Source organism: Pangasianodon hypophthalmus, chromosome 11 (assembly GCF_027358585.1).
Source record: "Pangasianodon hypophthalmus isolate fPanHyp1 chromosome 11, fPanHyp1.pri, whole genome shotgun sequence".
Lineage (NCBI taxonomy): Eukaryota > Metazoa > Chordata > Actinopteri > Siluriformes > Pangasiidae > Pangasianodon > Pangasianodon hypophthalmus.
This window is the reverse complement of record NC_069720.1, coordinates 23,240,499-23,262,429: the sequence shown is the minus strand read 5'-3', so window position 1 is coordinate 23,262,429 and position 21,931 is coordinate 23,240,499. Positions and strand designations below refer to the sequence as shown.

Here is a 21,931-nt window from a genome sequence, read left to right as displayed (position 1 = left end):
ACTCTATATTAATGCCATGCCTTTGGAATAATATGTTTGACAAGCACATATGGGTTTCATGGTTAGGTATCCAGATAATTTTGGCAATATAACACAGTTTTAAATGCGTTTTATAAATAAAATTTGCTTACTTATGTATTTACTTACCAATGGGCACATGGGGGCATCATTGCTCTGTTTGAACCACTAGAAGTTCCTCTTTCAATGCCTGAATCCTTATACAGTGTGTCCCTACAATACACAATTAGGCTCTATGTTTTGAAGTGTGTGTGTGTTTTGTGTCTCAGTAACAGGCTTGAAAGACTTATCCCTTATTTGGCTTCAGCTACACGCACTTCTCTCAGTCACTTATTTTTGGTTGCATTTTGTGATCTAATTATTCTTTTTTTAGTGCTAAGGGTTGTTTCCAGAAGAAGAGCTGAACATGTTGCTAGGTTTTCTGTAAACACACTAGATCTTTCTCAGTAAAAGTCATACTGCTTCCAGCACAGCTGCTCTTGCCCAGCAACATCCATGCTAGGAACTGATCCTCTAACTTGGCTCATGGGGTATTTAGTTGGCGTTTAGCCCCGAGTCCAGATTACCCTACCCTTAATCCGGTTCTTCTCAACTCCACATCCTCATAGACACACCTCAAAGTAACAAGCACTGTGGAGAATCTCATAATAATCCACTCTGAGTGTTTGGCTTGTGCTACAGAGATTCTTTGATTACAGATTTATTTATAATAATTGAGGTGTAGAAGTAGGTAGATCCTGAAATGTGGAGTTGCTTTAGACTCACTAGAGCAGGTGAATTAAAAATAAGACATTTAAATGTAATGTACTTAGACACCTGTTATTTTGGATCATCCTTCCTTCCTTCCTTCCATCCTTTCTCTTTATTTTTCGTTCTCCATTCTTTCTTTTTTTTTTCATTATATTTACTTATTTAGCTTGCATGTTTTACAGTTTTCAGTAGTTCCATTTTTAGACTGTCCAAACATGTCAGTTTTGTGACTGTCAAAAAAAAATGATGACTATGGAAAGTGTAGCTTTCTTTATGTTTGTTTTATGTTAACAGCACGATTAAAACGAGCTAAAAATTTGAAATTATGACTAGATTATTGACACAACATGCAACTGTTCCATGTCTATAAGGATTATGGACATAGATTTGATAGTTTTCTATATATAGTCAGCTTAGTGTTATTGGCAACTGTAGTAAACGGGTAAAATTTTTCAAAAATTTTATTAAAAATATGAAATAAATATTTAAAAAACAATTTAAAACAAGGTTATTGGCTTCCCTGCATTTCATGTGCAACCAGTCTTTGTCATCATAAGAGTACTGAGTATTTTCCTATAATGCTTGGTAAGAATACAGAACAAGGAATTCCTTAATACAGAATCTCTCCAGATCCTCCACAGCACTAGGTTCTCTCTTTAGCTCACGTTACAGACCTAGGGACTGGGCTGGCCGTGTCAAAAGCCACGACCCAGTTGTAACTTGTAGTTGTGGTCTCTATGGTCTCATCTGACCATAGAACCAGTCAAAGTTCCTGTTGTGTCTAGAGAACCCCAGGCACTTAAGGTTGGGGTTAGATGAAAGAGGAGTTTTTTTGTTTGTTTTTTCTGGCAAACCAATTTTTCCTTCTATTATCCTTGGAGATTTTTTTGCCTCCCTAACTACATTATATGGCCAAAAACGTGTGTACATGACACTGACAATACAAAATGCAATACAAAATGTCCATATGTGCTTGTTGAACATCCTATTTCAGAGGTATGGCATTGATATGATATTGTTCCCACTTTCCTGCTATAACAGCCTCCACTCTTCTGGGAAGGCTTTCCAGAATTTTTGGAATGTTGCTGTGGTGATTTGTGCTGATTCAGACACAAGAGCAGGTCTGTGTGCTTGTGCTGTGTGCAGGACACTTCAGTTGTTCCGCTCCAACCTTTTGGCAAACCATGTCTTCATTGACCTCATTTTTCACAGGAGCATTGTCATGTTGGAGCATGATTAGGCTTCTTAGTTCCAGTGAAGGGAAATGGTAATGCTACAGTGTACAGAGACATCCTTATCCTAATTTTTCTTTTTGTGTGTGCTTCCAACTTTGTGGCAACAGTTTGGGAAGGAGCCACATATGGGTGTGATGATCAGGTGTCCACAGACTTTTGACCATATAGTGCAGCTTGTGAGTCAAGTCATCAAATCTACATTCTGCTTTTGATTCACATTGAAGTTGATCCCAAAAAGACACTTTCAATGCCTGGAATCAGTGAATAATTAAGAGACCCCAAAACACTGGTGTCAATTTGTTCACCACAAGTGCACACACAAAAAAAGCAAAATTCAGAGTGGTTCAGTTAGCGAGACAGCCACTGAATATTTTTGTCATTATTTTGATTTTGGGAAATCAAACTAATCAGGTTTTGAAATGCCGGTAAGAGTTGTAAAAACCAGTAAAAATTTACAGAATACAGTGACCTTCCATTAGTTTGGGTGTCTCATTTGGTTGATATAAACAGTTGATAATATTCTCATCCTGTGACAGATTTATCAGTTATATTATATTCCAGTTAGTGACCTGTTATTTAATTAAGTCTAATTAAGAGTTCTGTAGTAGTATTAGTTGATTTAAATTCTGGAAAGAAATATTTTTAAATAGATTTTTTTGTATTTATTATATTTTAAAAAAATAATCCAACTAATTGATTAATCTAAAAATCAATATTATAATCAATATTTTAACCAGTTACCAACATAATTATTAGTTTATGAAATGTGCCAGTTTTGGAGCTGACTGTAAAAATTCCAAAAACGGTAAATCTGTTTTTTAATATAATATAATATAATAAAATATAATAAATAAAATATAATATAAATATTAAAATTGTAAGTGCTATAACTTTACTACAAAGAAGTGACAGGTATATAATCTATAGACAATACAGAAGTAACAGTTGAGCAGTAAATACATTCGTTGTGCATAGACTAGTTTTCCTGCAAAAGTAAACATTTTTACAGTAGTTTAAATGTAACATAATATATATTACAAGTTTTATAAGTATTTAAGAAAGTGGTGGTAGATTAATACCCATGTAGTCTAACAGCATCTAGGCTGCTACAGCTACAGTATTATAACATCTATTGTTGTGATTTTTAAAGGAAGTAACAGTAGCCCAGACCAGCTGTTCAGGAAGCTGCAGTTATACCATTCACTCAGCTGACTCAGGATCAGCCTTTGCAACCTCATCTTTCATCAACACTATAAGAAACTGAAGTCAAAAACATTCCCCCAGCAGATGGGCTGTGTTTCCAGGAAGAGCGCTGAAGGAAGTCAGGAATAACACAGACTTCCCTTGTGTAGGCGTCAGCCTGGAGGCTCAAACACAACTGTGCTAGCGGTTATAGAGAGAGGATAATGTTGAAAAATTAGAACGAAGGTGCAAAGAGGTATTTTGAGTATTTTGTGGAGATCATTTAAAAATCAGCCTTTACATTCGGAGGCACTTTTGGTTTTTGTTTAGGTAGTAAAGTCATTCACAATGGGAATTAAATTCCTTCTTAATGAGTCATGTTTTGTTTTGATGCTGGAAAAGATGTGCAAAAATCAGTTTCAGAGCACTGTTGTCTGTTCATAAGCATGTGATGGTCACTGAAATTTTCTAGCTCTTTAACATCACTCAGTCCAGGCATGTTTTTTGCCATTATGGTTTTACAATCGAGCATGCTGTTTTAATGTTTGACTCATTCTGGAGCATGTGTGGTAATTCAGTGAATAACCCCACTTCCCACTTGCTCCAAGCATTTCTAGTTTATTAGTTGTGGTTGTAAAGCCTAATAGAACCATGGATCAACATTTTAAGCAAATTTGCCATTCAGTTTTTTTTAAAGCATTATTTGAGGAGCAAATATTACAACTGCCACCCACTCATTCACACAAAATGATATGAATGCCATGAAACATTAGAACTTTATCCACTGCAGTATGTGTGGATGTGCAGTGTGCTAGGCAATATAAAGCACACTGAGTGACATTTTGCACATACGCCCAGGGGAGTGGTGTTTGCACCCAGAAGTTATAACACAGATTTTGGAAAGGTTTGGCAAGGTACAGATGGTACAGGTTACCAGAATCCAACAGCCTGCGGAGATAGGATGCACTGGCCCATGACTAGCCTCACCATCTAATTCATGCTGTTACTCCTCTACCACTGATACTGCCAGATTCGGCAGCTATGCCACAGGGTACTGCTTGTTTGCTTGGGAAGACCTTGACCTCTGCTATTGCTTCCACTGTTTTTGGTGGTCAGAACCCTGATGGTATCATTCCCAAGCAGATCTGCTGTCCCAAATGGATAAAGAGCTATGGCACCCTCAGCCATACTAGCAATACTTCTAAACGCAAGAGCTCCTAGTACATGGGTCTTCCATGCCCTTAGGTATAGGCCACCTCTCCACCATGATTGCTTAATAGTCTAGATTAGGGCCTCCTCCTTGTGTTGGAATCACTTAAGGTACCTCCTTACTAGCAGAATATTGAACTATAATGGATCTCACTTTGACAAAAAGAGTTGGAGAACTGCCTACTATGGCAAAAAGATTGCCTTGCATGCATTGGTGGCCAGATGAGTCTGGAATAATCTTGTGATAGAATCTAGGCTTTCTGCCCAACATCATATTACCCAATTTTGTTTATCAGTTGACTGACCTTGAAGTGCCATGAGCCAGAATGTATTCAGGTGATTGTCTGCCCCCTGGTGATTCGTCCATGGTTCCTAGAACCACAGTTACACTATATGGCCAAGGGTTTGTGGACGATTGACCATCACACCCATATGTGCTTATTGAACATCCCATTCCATATTTAGTCCCCCTTTGCTGTTATAATAACTTCCACTCTTCTGGGAAGGCTTTCCACTAGATTTTGGAGCGTGGCTGTGGGGATTTGTGTTCATTCAGCTACAAGAGCATTAGTGAGATCAGGCACTGATGTTGGTGAGGAGGTCTGGGGTTCAGTCGGTGTTCCAGTTCATCCCAAAGGTGATCAGTGGGGTTGAGGTCAGGGCTCTGTGCAGGACACTCGAGTTCTTCCACTCCAACCTTCACACACCATGTCTTCATGGAGCTCGCTTTGTGCACAGGGGCATTGTCATGCTGGAACAGGTTTCAGCCTCTTAGTTCCAGTGAAGGGAAATTGTAATGCTACAGCGTACAGAGATGTTCTATAAAATTTTGTGCTTCCAACTTTTTGGCAACAGTTTGGGGAAGAACCACATATGGGTGTGATGGCCAGGGATCCACATACTTTTGGCCATAGAGTGTATATGCATAAATAGAATTATACTTACAAATCTAAGCATTCATAAAAATGAATATCATTTAAGCTGAAAGTGTTGCTGAAATTTACAGTGAAAACTTTAGAATGTTATTCGTTCTTTATGAAAACGTTGAACAACAATGTTGAGAAAAATAGCTATTTTGTGAGAACCTGAGCTGGCTATAACCTGTCTGCCTTTATTATGGTAACACAGCCTGAAGTGGTAAACAGGAGAACAAAACACTATTAAACATCCTCTAACTGTGTGTTAAATGTCTGCTACCCATAAACTGATTAAATTACAAGACTATTAAGAGACCTTACTGTTGAAAGAATTTTGTGTATATCTAGTTATAGTGGAGGAATATAATTTGAAAGGATCCATAATACATTGCTTTCCTTCCATATACATATAAATTCCATGTTGATAAGATTTTTATTTTGTGTTTCAGGTGGTGTTTCATGATGTTAATAGTCTGACGGAGAAGCTCTTCCCTATTGTCGAGGCCATGCAGAAGCATTTCAGTGCAGGCTCTGGAGCCTATTACAGTGATGCCATCTTCTTTCTTTCTGTGGCTATGCATCACATTATGCCTACAGGTGAGCTAGGCTGCTTTGCTGAAAGGTCATATTACATGAACACCAAGATCCGAATAGGAGCAGTATTGTAAGAAAATAAAGTGGTATTATGATGACTGGCATGAATAAAATAACCTGACTGAGATTTTAAAAACATTGTAGGACATTAGAAATTTTTTGAAATTTGCATTGTAGTTATGGTTTCTTGTGTGTAGATTAATGGCAAAAAAGTCAATTTTGTTTATTTTAAATTAAATTTGTAACAATAAAATGTACAAAAAATGAAAGGATCTAAATACTTTGCGAACCCATTGTGTATATATCTAATCCATTTAGACATTGAAGTAATTCTTATTTTGGCCATCTATGGGATATTGTAGTTGAAATTAAATAATGAATATGACCTTGAAGTGCAGACTGTCAGCTTTAATGTGAGGGTATTTACACCTGAATGAGGTAGGAACACTGTAGGAAATTCAGCACTTTTTATGTGGTCATCCCCCCTTTTTAAGGGACCAAAAGTAATTGAACAAACTAATATTATCATAAATTAAGTTGTTGTTTTTTTTAATCCTTGTTTGCAAACAAGATTAAGATTGAACTTTATTGTCAGTGTGCAGAGTATGAATACAGAGCCAGTGAAATGTAGTTTTTTGCATATCCCAGCTTACTAGGAAGCTGGGGTCAGAGCACAGGGTCAGCCATGATACGGCACCCCTGGAGCAGAGGTGGTTAAGGCCCTTGCTCACGTGCCCAACAGCAGCAGCTTGATAGTGCTGGGGCTTGAACCCCCGACCTTCCGATCAATAACCCAGAGCCTTAACTGTCCAGCCACCACTGCCCCTCATTTGCAAATCATTTGCAGTCAGTGACTGCCTTAAGTCTGGAACCCACAGGCATCAACAGATGCTGGAATTCTTCCCTGGTAATGCTCTGCCCAGGCCTTTACTGCATCTGTCTTCTGTTCTTACTTGCTCTTGGGGCATTGTGTCTTCAGTTTTGCCTTCAGCAAGTGAAACGTATGCTCAGTTGGATTCACATCAGGTGATTGACTTGGCCATTGCAAAACATTCCACTTCTTCGCCTTAAAAAGTCTTGGGTTGCTTTCGAGTATGTTTCAGGTCATTGTCCATCTGCAGTGTGAAGCACCATCCATTGAGTTTTGAAGCATTTGGCTGAATCTGAACAGATAAAATAGCCCTGTACACTTCAGAGTTCATCCTGCTGCTTTTATCAGCAGTCACATAGTCAATAAATACAAGGGAACCAGTTCCATTGGCAGCCATACATACCCATGCCATAAGATTCACTTCTCCATACTCTTCTCATCTCATTCTGGTACAAGTTGATCTTTGTCTCATCTGTCCATAGGCTGTTATTCCAGAACTGTACAGGTGTTTTTGGATGTTTTTGGCAAACTCAAATCTGGTCTTTCTGTGTTTGAGGCTTACCAATGGTTTACATCTTGTCTTAAACCCTCTGTATTCACTCTGCCGAAGGCTTCTTTTAATTATTGACTTTGAGGCAGATACGCCAACCTCCTTGTAGGTGTTCTTGATCTGGCCAACTGTTGTGAAGGGGTTTTTCTTCACCAGGGAAAGAATTCTTCTATCATCCACCACAGTTGTTTTCCATGGACTTCTGGGCCATTTGTTGTTCCTGAGCTCAGGCATCTATTTCATTGGGAATTGTTCTAATGTACTTTTATAAAGTACAGCCAGACAGGCTTGTCTGCGACATGTTTAAACACTGCAATGTTTTGTTTCTTGCCTTTTGTCACCATAATACATATTTCATTGTGTCGGAATTTGCCACTACTCCTGATGAGTTGATAGCAGGGACTAGTTTGTTATATTGGTCACCTACTTGACCAGTCTGTGCCAAACCTAGTTTGTTTGTAGTTGCGTAGAGTTGAAGTTTTCCTTGACCCATTTTTAGCTGTTCTTACTTGTTGTAGGAGCATTTATATATTTAGCGAAGAGACTGTTCATAACTTCCGAGGTCACAGCTGGTGAGGAGTGTATGTGTGTGCAAGCACAGAAAAAGCTCAATATTCACCTCACGCTGTGAGGTTGCATCTGGACATGTGCTTTTTAGAGCACACAAACACTGAGTTTTAGCTTTACATGTTCAAGAAATAGGTCAGTACACATCTTTCTTTTCCTCTTGTTTATTTTCATGGATCTTTCCCATATCTTTTAATGAATGTATTTGAATTTCTATTGAATTGTTTAAATTTCGGCAAAGCCATAACCACCCAATGCTCTAAAATATTCAGAAAGTTTATGAGACCATTGGAAAAGCTAGAACTTGGTTAAAAATACTGGTAAATCAGACAAGAATACTGCCATGCAATTTTTTTTAGCTGCTTTGTCACTTATGGAGTGATGGGGGTACCAATATAAAATTTAAAAAATAATAATTATTAATTAAAATTACTGCTTAAATTAGTTTTGAATGTAACATGCATTCAGAAGTAATTTAATCAATTATTTACTGCACTTATTAACCAAGTGATCTGCAGTCTGGATGGTTACAGGTCTGTCAGTCAGATCACTGATACAGATCTGTCAAGATCTGTTTAGCTTTCATTCTTTTGTTTCTTGTTCATTACAACATTGCAATTAAAATCAGAGCAACTCCCATATTTGAAAAGGATAAGCTTCAGTTATCCCATGTAGAAATATTCAGGTCAGCCACTCCAATATCCCCACACCTAAATCCTTTAGCCAGATTGTGGCAATGAAAACACAAGGATGCTCTGTAGGAATAGTACTTCAATCACTGTGTGTCCTTGTTCCCAGATTGCAGAAAGTTTTTAATATCAGCTTGAGTATTTACATCCATATTGGGTAGACCATTATCAGAATAACAGACACTTTTGAAGCAATTGGACAATTTACTTTTAAAGAAAGTTGTTATATTTTCCACTTGGTTGCAAATCATTTGTAGTTAAAGACTACCTGAATTCTGAAGCCAGTAAACAGCACCGGATATTGTGTCTTCCTTGGTATGCTGTGGCAGACATGTAATGCAATATTTTTCAGTCCAGTTTGTTTTGGGAACATTTCATTGAATCTAGTGATGCTGGAATGTTCCATAGTTTCCCTGTGTTTTGCCAACCCAACAAAACAGGAAGTAGGTTAATTTGTTCTAAATGTGAACAAATATTGTGATAACACATTGTTTTGTACTTCCTAAATATTTCTTGGCTATGTGAATACACTATATGGCAAAAATATGTGGACACCTGACCATATCACCCATATGTGCCCATTCCAATACCAAGTGCATTAACGTGGAGTTGATCCTCCTTTGCTGTTATAATAACCTCCACTCTTCTGGGAAGGTTTTTGACTATTTTGGAGTGTGGCTTCCTGGATTTATGGCCATTCATCCACAGGAGCATTAGTGAGGTTGGTCACTGATGTCAAATGAGAAGGTCTGGGCTGCAGTCAGCATTCCAGTTCATCCCAAAGGTGTTGAGGTCAGGGCTCTGTGCAGGACACTCGAGGCTCCAACCTTGGAAAACCACGTCTTTGTAGAGCTCGATTTGTGCACAGGAGCATTGTCATGCTGGAACAGGTTTGGGCCTCTTAGTTCCAGTGAAGGGAAATTGTAATACTACAGCATACAAAGACATCCTATACAATTGTGTGTTTCCAACTTTGTGACAGTTTGGAGAAGAACCACCTATGGGTGTCATGGTCAGGTGTCCACATACTTTTGGCTATATATTGTATATTAAAATGATTTAAATAACACTAGTCAGAACTCCTGTTCCACATACAGAAGGCCTCACCAAATATTTATGAGGTGTCAGCTACTCATCTCTTCACACCTGAGCTCAGGTGTCGAGGCCCATTCCAAGCCAGAACAAAGTGAAAGAACAAAGACGTCAGTCTAGAAGCTGAACATGACTGGACAATCCATGGGTATTAAAAAATCAGCCTAAAAATATTACAGTTTATTCCATTTATTCATTTTATTTATTAGCATTGCTATTCCAACTAATTTAGTGCACACTTTACCAGACTTTTTCATTAGGCATTAGAGTTGCAATAGGAATCAAAAGTTTGATTTGATGTGAATATTATATTATACTGTTGTATACAATTTGAATCTAAATCATTCTGTACTTTCACTGTACTTTTTACTCTGGCCAATCAAATTGCATGTGGTAATTTGCCCTTGGATAGATGAGACACACACCGTGACTCAGGTGGCAGGAACACGGATAAAGAGGTGGTGCAAAAATTAATGCTAACAATCAGAATTTTAAATTTTTTTAATGACACTGTTTGTGCGTTTTTTTCGCATGTCATCCAGAATCGCAATACTACACTTGATGTTGGTACTGAATCAAAAATTTTGGTATTGTGACTGCAGCTAAAATTAGTTTTTGGACTAACATGCATACATGCAAAATAGTAAGTGTGTGTGTGGGCACTTGTGCACCTATCAGCCATAATATTAAAACCATTGACAGGCAAATAACATTGATTATCTCATTACAATGGCAGCTGTCAATGGCTGAGATATATTAGGCAGCAAGTGAACAGTCAGTTCTCGAAGCTGATTTGTTGGAAGCAGGTACAATGGACAAGTGCAAGGATCTTAGTGACTTTGACAAGAGGCAGATTATGATGGCTAGATGACTGGGTACAAACCACTGAGTATGCAGTGGTTTGTACCTACCAAAAGTGGTCCAAGGAAGGACATCTGGTGAACCGGCGACAGGGTCTTGGGTGCCCAAGGCTCACTGATGACTGTGGGGAGCGAAGGCTGGTCTGTCTGATCCAATCCCACAGAAAAGCTACTGTAGCACAAACTGCTGAAAAAGTTAAAGCTGGCTGTGATAGAAAGGTGTCAAAACACACAGTGCATCGCAGCTTGCTGTGTATGGGGCTGCGTAGCCACAGACTGGTCAGAGTGCCCATGCTGACCCCCGTCCACCACCAAAAGCACCTACAATGGAAGAAGGAGGCCTGGTCTGATGAATCACATTTTCTTTTACATCATGTGGACGGCCCGGTGCGTGTGCGTCGCTTACCTGGGGAAGAGATGGCACCAGGATGCACTGTGGGAAGAAGGCAAGCCAGCGGAGGCAGTGTGATGCTCTGGGCAATGTTCTGCTGGGAAACCTTTGGTCCTGGCATTCATGAGGATGTTATTTTGACACGTACCACCTACATAAACATTGTTGCAGACCAAGTACACCCCTTCATGGCCACAGTATTCCCTAATGGCAGTGACCTATTTCAGCAGGATAATGCACCCTGTCACACTGCAAAAATTGTTCAGGAATGGTTTGAGGAACATGACAAAGAATTCAAGGTGTTGACTTTGCCTCCAAATTCTCCAGATCTCAATCCAATTGAGTATCTGTGCAATGTGCTGGACAAACAAGTCCAATCCATGGAGGCCCCACCTCGTTCTTAAAGGACTTAAAAGACCTACTGCAACCATCTTGGTGCCAGATACCACAGCACACCTCCAGAGGTCTTGTGGAGTCCATGCCTCGATAGGTCAGAGCTGTTTTGGTGGCACAAGGGGGACCTACACAGTATTAGGTGGTTTTAATGTTATGGCTGATCGGTAAAGTCCCCTCCCAAAGTATTGGAACGGCAAGCGCATGGCACCTTTTGTTTGAACTCACCCATTTGTTCAAGTGATCAAAATGATTGGAACATGTGACTGACAGGTGTTTCTTGTTGGCCAGGTGTGTCCTGTTTGATTGTTTAAACAATTAATAGCTCTGAATGTCTATTCTTGGTTTGAGCCCTGGGTTTCACCTGCAAAGACTACATTTGTTGTTAAAAAGGATAAACATGAAGACCAGAGAGCTGTCTATGAGAGAAAAACACATCTATCGGAGCCATTGCACAAGCATGGAATCTGGAATGTCCTGAAAAAGAAAGAAACCGCAGGTTAGCCAAGGAAAACAACAGCAGCTGATGACAGAAACATTGTGAAAGCTGTAAGGGAAAACCCAAAAACAACAGTCAGTGGCATCACCAACAAGGCGAGGCTTCTTCTGTAACGGGCTCATTAATCTTTATTGATGGTGTAACTCATGATGGTAGCAGCAGAATGAATTCAAAAGTCTTCAGAAACATTCTGTCAATATACAGAGAAATGCATCCGATCTAATTTGGAGGAACTTTATCATGCAGCAAGACAATGGCCCAAAACACACTGCCAACACAAATAAGGACGTCATCACAGGAAAAGTGGAAGGTTTAGGACTGGGCAAGTCAATCAACAGACCTTAACTCAATTGAGCAGCATTTCACCTCCTGAAGAGGAAACTAAAGGGATGAACCCCCCAAAACAAACAACAACTGAACCAAGCTGTGCTACAAGCCTGGAAAAGCATCGCAAAAGAAGAATGCAAGAGTTTGGTGATGTCAGCTGGTCACCGACTTGATGTAGTTATTGCAAGCAAGGGATATGCAACCAAATATTAAGTGTTATTTACTGTAAGACTATCTGTTCCAATACTTTTGCTCATCTAAAAATTGGCTGGTCTGCCACCGAAGGTGCCATGTTTTAAGTTGCTCAACACACGTTAGATATAAATATCAGGAAATGAAAGCTGAAATTCTCACTATCATCTCCTATTCATCTTCTGATCTCAAACACAAATGTCTTCAGTGTATAGCAAAAATAAATGGCCTTGCTGTTACAATACTTTCGGAGGGGACTGTGTGTGGGACTGTGTGGGACTGTGTGGGACTGTGTGGGACTGTCTGTGACTGTGTGTGTGTGTGTGAATGTATATATGTGTATAAAATTAATGTCTACATATGTGTAATAAATTTGCATCCCTTTTTTCCTAGTGTGGTTGTCTGTATTACATAAGACTTTACAGCATTTGCAAATCCCAAACTTGTCTCATGTTATTTATAGTAGATAGTGTTCCCTCATTTCATCTGTTCATCTGTCCTTTGTTACGCTCACCATCATGTATTGTGTGTGTGTTTGTGTGTGTGAATCCATGAAATAGCTTCTTAACTGTGATTTAATTCCACATGTTGACGTACTTCCTTCTCAAAACAGGAAATCAGTGACGTCATGTTTAACTGCTTGACTGACTTAGACACCAGCCAATAGCATTCAAGATACGCCACATTGCCGAACCTAAACAAACCTGACCGTAGCTTAGCAAGCTTGCTAAATAGAGAGAACATTGAAGAAATTACTGAGAGCCTTTTACTTTATTATTCTGATGGTGAAGCTCCAACAGTGTAAATGTGTAAAACCTCTGAAAATGCCTGTCACATAACCAATATGTAACCAATAACAAATTCAACCCTCTTCAATGAATAAACCCCAACCATTTTCCCCCTCAACCAAACGATGGGTAGAAAAGTGAATAGTACGTACTTTTGGCCATAGCGTATATGGTTCTAAAGAGCATTTAATTGGACGATCACAAATTTCTGAGTAGTTACGAATCATCTTTTTAAATAAAATTTAAATGAGAATATCTCCAAAACTTTTTTTTTCCCCCCATATACACTGTCATATTGGTGTCCAAAACACTGCAGGGCAGACACTAAAAGCTCTGAAACTACTTTGATTTCAGGTTCACCTTCGCAGTGTATCAGAATGTTGAATCTGACACACCTAACATGTTGGCAGTGTCTCTGATTAATGTCTGTTGATAGCCACATCTTGAGTCAACATTACATCTTTCAGTAACAACAACATGGCTGACCAAAAATTGCTGTCCTTCCTTTTATGGTTCGCCCAGGATGCAGGTACACTCAAATCTCAGCATTTGATGTATTTTAAATGTAATGTGCTGGCATGCTGAGCCACAACGTTAAGAATCTGTGCAATTTATTTTGTTACTCTCTAAACTGTAGTTGACTTTTCATGATAAAGGTCTAAAATTTGCTCATGAATGAACCCATTTTCCTCCCTGTTTTCATATATGTCTAGAGGGGAGTCTGTCTGTTCTCATTATCCTTCCTGTCTGTACTTCCAGGGTTGTTACTGCTATCGAACCCTCTCTGAATGACTAGTCAATAATGGCTAATAATGAAGCTCAGTGTTTGGGCTGTAGGGGAGCGTGACACTGTATGTCTAATTGTCTGACATTTTCCTGAGCTTTCTGGTAGTGTCCTATATACAAATCCATACATATGCTAGACAAGAGAGGTCACACAAACCTATTTGTCAATTTAAATTTTAAGCAAAAAAACACAAGAAGACACATACTGGTTAGTGTGAAGTTCAAATTTATGCCATTTTAACATTTGTTTGCTTGTCCACTGCAAGTTTGAGAGGCTTTGTCCATAACTCTCCATGAATGTTGTCAGCAGACTTCCACGTGCCTGACAGGTCACATGAGAAGGGATCTTAAGGGTAAAAAGAAAATACTGTGGTAATGTAAGGGGATAATGCCTTGCTCTAGTTTTCAACTTTTCAAGAAGGCTAATGCAAAGACTGCAACAGAAGGAACATTACAATGAACATGTGCCAGTGACAGACTATTGTACTCATGCTTTGGTGCTTTGTGTGTCTGTATGTGCGTGTGTGTGCGTGGGTGTGTGTTTGTATTTGTGACCTACAAAGTTTGTGCTCCCAGATTTCATATAAGAAATCTTACTGAAGGCTGAAGTTCACCAAGTTGGGTCTTCTGGGTTTTTAGTTTATGCCAGTGGGTTTGTTTCACTACGTCTTTGATATTATAGCATGTGAAGGGTTTTGGAGCCATGTGATATATAATAACCATGCTTGATATAAATCCTTTTCTGTGTGTAGTAATAAATATGTAGTAATAAAGTGCAGTAATAAATATTCTCAAGAATCACATAGAGCATGGACATAATATCACTTTAACCAAAAAAGCATTTCCAAAACAAAGATATCGTTTTCCTTAAGAACTTTTTAAAGGAATGGGCCAGGAATGGCCATATTGCCATATTACATGGTAAACAGAAATTCCGGCACATTTTTTTCTTTTACAAGAATATAATTATAAATTGATCAAGTAACGTAATGTCAGCTAAAGCTAATGTGACAGCCATAGCTTCAAGCTAACCTTAGCTGTTGTAAGCTACATTATCATAAACATGTCTTGTAGACAAACCATATCAGAGGGACACAGTTGCAAATCCAACACCAAATCAAATCACAAAAACTAATCTTATGATCTAAAGCAACATTAATAAAGAGTAAACAGTCGTACAGATGGAAAAGTGATTTAAAATCTTCTCATTGGAGTCAATCTAGAAAGTGGCTTCCAGAAATAGGGTGAGTCCTCGTGATTGACTTATTTATTTTAGATCAGAAGCGTTTCCGCTTCTTATGTCTGTGGTGTCAAGTGTTTCTGATATGGCTACACGTTATCATTCTTTTGAACATAAACTGTATGTATGTGGACACCTGGCCATCACACTTATATGTGGGCCTTGCACAAAGTTGGAAGCATACACTTGTATATAATGTCTTTGTATACTGTAGCATTACAATTTCCCTTCACTGGAACTAAGAGGCTGAAACCTGTTCCAGCATGACGATGCCCCTGTGCACAAAGCGAGCTCCATGAAGACATGGTGTGTGAAGGTTGGAGTGGAAGAACTCAAGTGTCCTGCACAGAGCCCTGACCTCAACCCCACTGAACACCTTTGGGATGACCTGGAACACCGACTGAACCCCAGACCTCCTCACCAACATCAGTGCCTGACCTCACTAATGCTCTTGTAGCTGAATGATCACAAATCCCCACAGCCTCGCTCCAAACTCTAGTGGAAAGCCTTCCCAGAAGAGTGGAGCTTATTATAGCAGCACAAGGAGACTAAATCTGGAATGGGATGTTCAACAAGAATATATGGGTGTGATGGTCAGGTGGCCACAAACTTTTGGCCATGTAGAGTCATAAATCCATTCTAATAAATGTAGACAGATCGTACAGAAGACCCAGCTTATGTGTATACATGGATATTGTTTGGATGTCATGCTAGGCTGTTGTGCGTATGGTGTCTTAATTGGATCAGTGCGGATCTTGTACTTTTTATTGTGACAGTGTAAGGATGCAGTAAATGTAGCCAGCAAGTAACTGCTTATAATCTCGCTTATTCATCTCAAAGCCTTTTATTCTGTAACTTCTATGAATTATTAAATAACTACAGTGAAACTAATAAGAAAGTAGTAGATATAGAGTGAGGAAAGTAGGTCGAGAGCTGCTGACAGAACCTGAGAGATTAAGGGGTTAAGCACATAATTAGGTTGACCGACATTTGTCCCATTTTGTAACGCTCTGAATCAGTGTTTGCTGTTTTTTCTGTTGGGAAAATGAGGTGGTGGCTGGAGTATAATCATAATCCACTAAATCCATCTGGACTCCCACCTGCCACATGCTGTATTTATTATCATAGCCAAGGTTGTCTTTTTCATTCAGTCAGCCACCTGTGTGGAGAGTCTTTGGCCTGTTGATGTTGTGACCTGGTCCTGATATTATTGTTATTTAACACAAAATACGTCTGTTTGTCTTTTTAAGTAAAAAAAAATAAGACATGAATCGAATTAGATGGAACATTCAGTATGGAGCATTGTGATGCAATATTGTGATTGTGTACCTTAAGAATAATTCAGTACTCTTCAAAATCTAGATACAAATTGATGTAAAAAACAAACAAAAAAACTTTCAACGTATCAAACAAAATATACATGAAACTCGGTGAAGTAAGTAAACATGTTATGATACCACATGGAGTGTTTCTATGTCATGGTTGTTTTTGCGTCAGCAGAGTGTGGGCATCTTATTCCTCATTTCTGGGAGCCCTGCTTTGCCGCTAGCTGAAGAGGCCAAGAGAGATAAATTAGTTCTGTTTTGCAGATCGTAAACACACCATTAAAGCTCTTCACTGCCCGCCTCAGTAGCTGCACCATGTCATGATGGCTCAGCTTTACCATAAGCTATAGCAGTACCACAGAGGGGAAACGTCAGACTTGATATTTTTAAAGCAGTAAATAGTTTAAATGGCTGTTTGCTTATTATATCCTCAAGAAATAACCGATTAGCCTTTAAAAAAGTGGTTTATTTTTCAGCATGTATGAATGATTTACTTTTTTTTTTTTTTTTGCATTTATGTTCTTTTTTTTAATGCCATTAGTATGTGTAATGTCATAACAATTCCCTTACTGTCCATCACACCTATTGTGCACAGCTAATGTGTGCCAAGATCTCGGATGAGCCAGTCTCTCCTTTTGAGCTTGATAGCATAATACATGGAGTTATTGTGTGGAGACTGAGCGCGGTTGACGTGTTTTTGCATCAGTCCATTTCCGTCTCTTGTTTGGATAGACTTGAGGCTGAGGTCCCGAGTGGCTGGTTCTGACCGCTGCTTCTCTCTCATTGTTCAGGTTGCTTTCTGTGAGCTTAGTTTAGACATGATGTTTGCGTTTTCTCTGTACGCACCATTATCTAGCACCAGCACATTGGCTGATTTTAAAGTCCAGCGCAGTGGATGAACTGATGCTAGCAATTGGTGTTCTGACACACAGTAACAGCAACACGTGCTATGCCGTAATGAACAATTCATGGCATATCAGAGACGCATTGTTCGGTTTGTGGAAAGTCACAAAGCTGGCCTTAAAAAAAGATTCAGTGTAATTTTTTTAAGGCTTATAATTGTGTAAGGCTTAGATGTTAATTTTAGTATTAACGTGTTATTTTAATCTTTTTCAGTGGAACTGTCATAAAGGTATTTTATGGCAACGTGACTGAATAACAAATTTCATGTCATCACTGCTCACACTGCTGTCTGACATCCAGCTGAAATGCATGACCGTGTCACACTTACCAATTTAACTGTAGAGATCAGGAAAACAGTTATAATTTTATTTTCTAGATCTCCTATCCCACCAAAATTATTTCTGGTTACGCCACTGCCAGCACAGCACATAGCGTGCTTCTGAATCCTTTGCGAGTGTAACTCACATGAAAGTGTAACTCATGTAAAGCTTAGCAAATAACCCACATTCAGGCAAGTCAAACCATTTACAGTAACTATCCTTCAGATATTTTAAAAAGCGGGGAAAAAAGGCTACCTCTCGTCAGTTTTAGTTAAGCAGCGTGGGATGTGTTCACGCGCTGTACAGTGGCGGTCGCTATGCAATGGATCTGCTTTGAAGTCTGGAAAATGTTGAACAGTAGTGTAGGTCCACCATGGACCGTTTCACTATTATTTTGTCCATGTTCACACGGGCCAAATGAAACAAGCCTGTGGGCCAGATTAGAGAGAGAGAGAGAGAGAGAGAGAGAGAGACCTAATCAATAACGTAATTACGTGCCATTGTTATCAATTTACTGAATACAATTAACAGTAGGATTTAAGGGTTGGGACTTTTAAGCTTTTCTTTAAATGCTCTTTGTTTATGCTGTTCATTATTGCCTGTTTTACTTTTCCCCCAGAGATGAAGCGTATCGTGCAGTTGGACCTGGATCTCAAGTACAGGACTAACATTCGAGACCTGTTCCAACAGTTCAAGCACTTCCATCCGGAAGCAGTGATAGGAATCGTCCGAGAGATGCAGCCAGTGTACAGGTATTTTACACACACACACACACACACACACACACATACGTACATACATACATACATATTTACATGCATACACATACATGCGTACCACTCTCTTGTCCTTATTCTGGAAAATACAAAACTTGAGTTGCCTTGACCTCTTTCTGTCTGCATAGCAAAAAGAATAGCTGAAGTGCAGACTTCTCACTAGTGATTGTCACACCCCTGAAACTGGGGCAGGTTAAAAGCCAAAATGAATGTGCCACCCTTTCAAAATGGACTTTCCCCCTCCACGAACATTGCTCATCGAATGTCAGTGAAGAGAGCTTTTAGCTTTTAGTGTCTTTTTCCCTTGAGCTGCTGTAACACAAGCAACAGCAACCGTGACCGGGGCTTAACAAAGGAAGTTCGTCTGGTATGTTTGTGTGTAGATGTGTGTGGGAGCCTTGGTATGAGCTTCATAGAACACAAAAAGCGTAGCTTTTAACAGATGTAATTAATTTAGGAAACCTTTGATCAGTCATTTAATAAATCTCAGCTGTATACAGTATGTGCAGATCCAGACCCTGCACTAGATGGCACTAGAGTCATCAAGCTGTATTTACATGTTCGTCTCCTGTCTTCCTATCCCATCCCCCACTTCCCTTGTTTCTTCAGATTTATTTCCTCAGTACTGCTGCCCCAACACATTAGCAGGAAAAGTTGTGCAGTCTTTTCATATCAGGATGTGTCATGTCTTGTCGATACCGTGAGCCGGGCTGTGTGACAGCATGCGCGCCTCAGAATGGTTTTGAACTGAGTTGAATAAGAGTTCAGTGTTTCAAGTTCAATACGTTTGTCAGGGTTTTTCCTGACTCAGACGGATGCAGAGGTGACAGACTGTTGTTTAATTCAAGATAGCAGAGAGGTTGGGGTAAACCAATAACAACAACAACAACAACAAAAAACTGAGTTACAGTTGTTGCAACTATTTTCTTCCTTGGATATGTAATTTGTACAAAAACCATAACAAATTTTATTACAAATAATACTGACATTAATAACAGAAACATTAAAGTGAACTATTTAATTACATATTTAATACGAAAATCATTAAGCTTAAAATTCAGTTCGGAAAAAGGGAATTTATTTGAAATCCACAGTTGCGTGATTGGAAGGGTTTGTTTGTCACATTGTAGACAGACACACCCCTCAAGCAGGATATTTGTACCATGTGATGTGTGTCTGTATCATCAGATCATATGTTATTATCAATTAGGCGTATTGCGAGTCTGAGTGTTTTGGCTGATTTGTTGGAACTCTCTATTTTCCCATAAACTATCTTTAGAAATAAATCTGTTTTATAAATCTGCAAAGAGTTTGTGATGTATAAATTTAGAAACTGATCTGTATTTTAGGAAACGATGTCTACAAATAAACCATTGCTTAATATATTCACTAAAAATGTTCATATTCATCTGTATCAAGAGCATCTCATGGAAAATGCTCTCCATTTTCCATTTTAACCAGCAGCTTTCTAAACAGGATGATAGATGTTTTGGAAGTCTTTCTAGACTTTAGTTGTTATGGTTTACATCACCTACACCGTGTTGCACTAGGAGGTTGTTAAGAAAGGAAAACCAAAGGGCGTGGCGGCAGGCTGATTAATTTGGTATCTGAATGGCTGCTACAGATGGTCTAACATCTCACACTTTGTATATTCACTCACATATGCATAGTTTAATGTGAAATTCATGACACAATACTGTGATCATATTGCTCTGTGTGTCGCGAACATGAACAGCAGGAAAAGAACTTGCTCATGCTGTGCTAATTAACACTCGTCCAGGTATGCATGCTTTACCATAGAGGAGATATTTTATTAGAGACGCCTCGCTCACTGTGTATACAGCTGTAGCTCTAAAATGCTATTTTTAGGAAGCATTCGGATCAGTTTCCCTTTTAAAAAGTGGTGAGGACAAACCTGTGCATATCAAAAAAGTCTGGGACCCAGTGTCCCTAGTGTAAGTTACACCTTTCAGTCAAATTATAGATTTTTATTGGACAGAACAATTGTCCTTTTCTATCTCTGAGCACAAAATATATCGAGATGGCAGCCAAAGTCTTATTTGGCGACAGTGTGATGTGTGTATGCATGCATGCATGAACGGAGCAAGTTCTTTCTGTGGAAAGAATCATTCCCAAGTGAGCTATTCCTCCACAACAAAGAGTCCATAATTAACCACTGAAATGTTAGCAGTGCGTCAGTGAGAGCCAAGTACGACTGAGGCGATAAGATCTGCCACCTGCACCAACAAGATGGCCCCACTGGGCGACCACAATTAGTGCTTGGACGTAAAGAGCTTTCCTCTTGTCTTTCCATTGGTGTGGCATGTTCATGCCTGTCCAGGTTGGATCATACGGGTGTGTAAGGCCGACCGTATTTGCTTCACTTTGTATACACAGAAAGGCTATTGGTCATTACACCTCTCTCCATTTTGCCAGTTGGTTAACAAGTCATAGAGCTCTTCTGTCTAATGCGCAACCGCATGTTTTGCTTACAAAAATACACTGCAGATTTATCTCCTCATACATGATCTGCTCTTAGCATGTGCTCTCAGGAGACTGCTAACCCTTTCTCACTCCCAAAAAAAACGAGCTCGAACTGGTCTTCAGGTAACTTTTTTTTAGAAACCAGCTGAGCAGTTACATAAACACAAACTGTAAACACTGATCTTTTTTTTTTTAGCACGGTTGATTTAATATTAGGTTTTATAATATTAAGTTATAGTTACAGTACAAACACAAAAGTTGTATGTTCTTATCTCAAAAGGAAATGGTAATCAGCTATCCAGTTAAAAGGACCATAAAATATCACATCAGTGTCTGGGGTATTGGTGTGCTGTCATAACACCTCTGTAACTATTTAATGTTCATAAACTAAGTATGTACTTGCATATTTTCTGTTTATAAAAAAAAATCTGGTTTAGCTCCTTATGTCAGAGATTCTTTCCAGAGCAGGGCATGGTTTTCCATGACCTATAGGTGATCTGACACCAACCTCCCTGTTTTCTGACAAAGCAAACAGGAGAACAGGAAAGCAAGCTGATGGGAGGCATCAGAATTATTGTTCAGATTTGTCTTCTCTGAACTCCTTCCTCACTTCCTGCGTCTCACTTGGTGTCACTAGTCTCGTGTTTTAGTGCCTGGACTAAAGGCCTTGCTGTCTTCAGGGCACCATATGGAGTAGGGCAGTGTGCCAAAGTACTGACATGATGAGGTAAATCTACTCTGATGTACTGAGAGATTACAGCTATTTGATGGAGCTTGTTGGAACTTTGACTTGTCTTGAGCAGGTTACTTTTGACATGTAGTAAGGCTTCTAGATCTGATGAGCCTGAACATCTGAACATAGTTATTATCTAACAAATGAATTTGTCAGGAATTTTTTAAGGAATCAGATTAACATTAGCACTTTTAACTAAAATGTTGTAACTCTAGAAGATCCTTATGTTTTGGCGTGGAT

The 21,931-nt window shown here is 39.1% G+C and overlaps 1 protein-coding gene across 2 annotated transcripts in view; it reads left to right on the top strand.

Annotated features, from left to right (window-relative positions):
- xxylt1 (xyloside xylosyltransferase 1) overlaps positions 1-21,931 on the top strand; it is a 53,739-nt gene that overhangs the window by 10,911 nt on the left and 20,897 nt on the right. For both annotated transcript variants that reach the window (XM_034308987.2, XM_026930617.3), the window contains exons 3-4: positions 5,761-5,908; positions 18,318-18,450. In XM_034308987.2, coding sequence (XP_034164878.1) covers positions 5,761-5,908; positions 18,318-18,450 — 281 coding nt within the window. The remainder of the gene's footprint in view (positions 1-5,760; positions 5,909-18,317; positions 18,451-21,931) is intronic.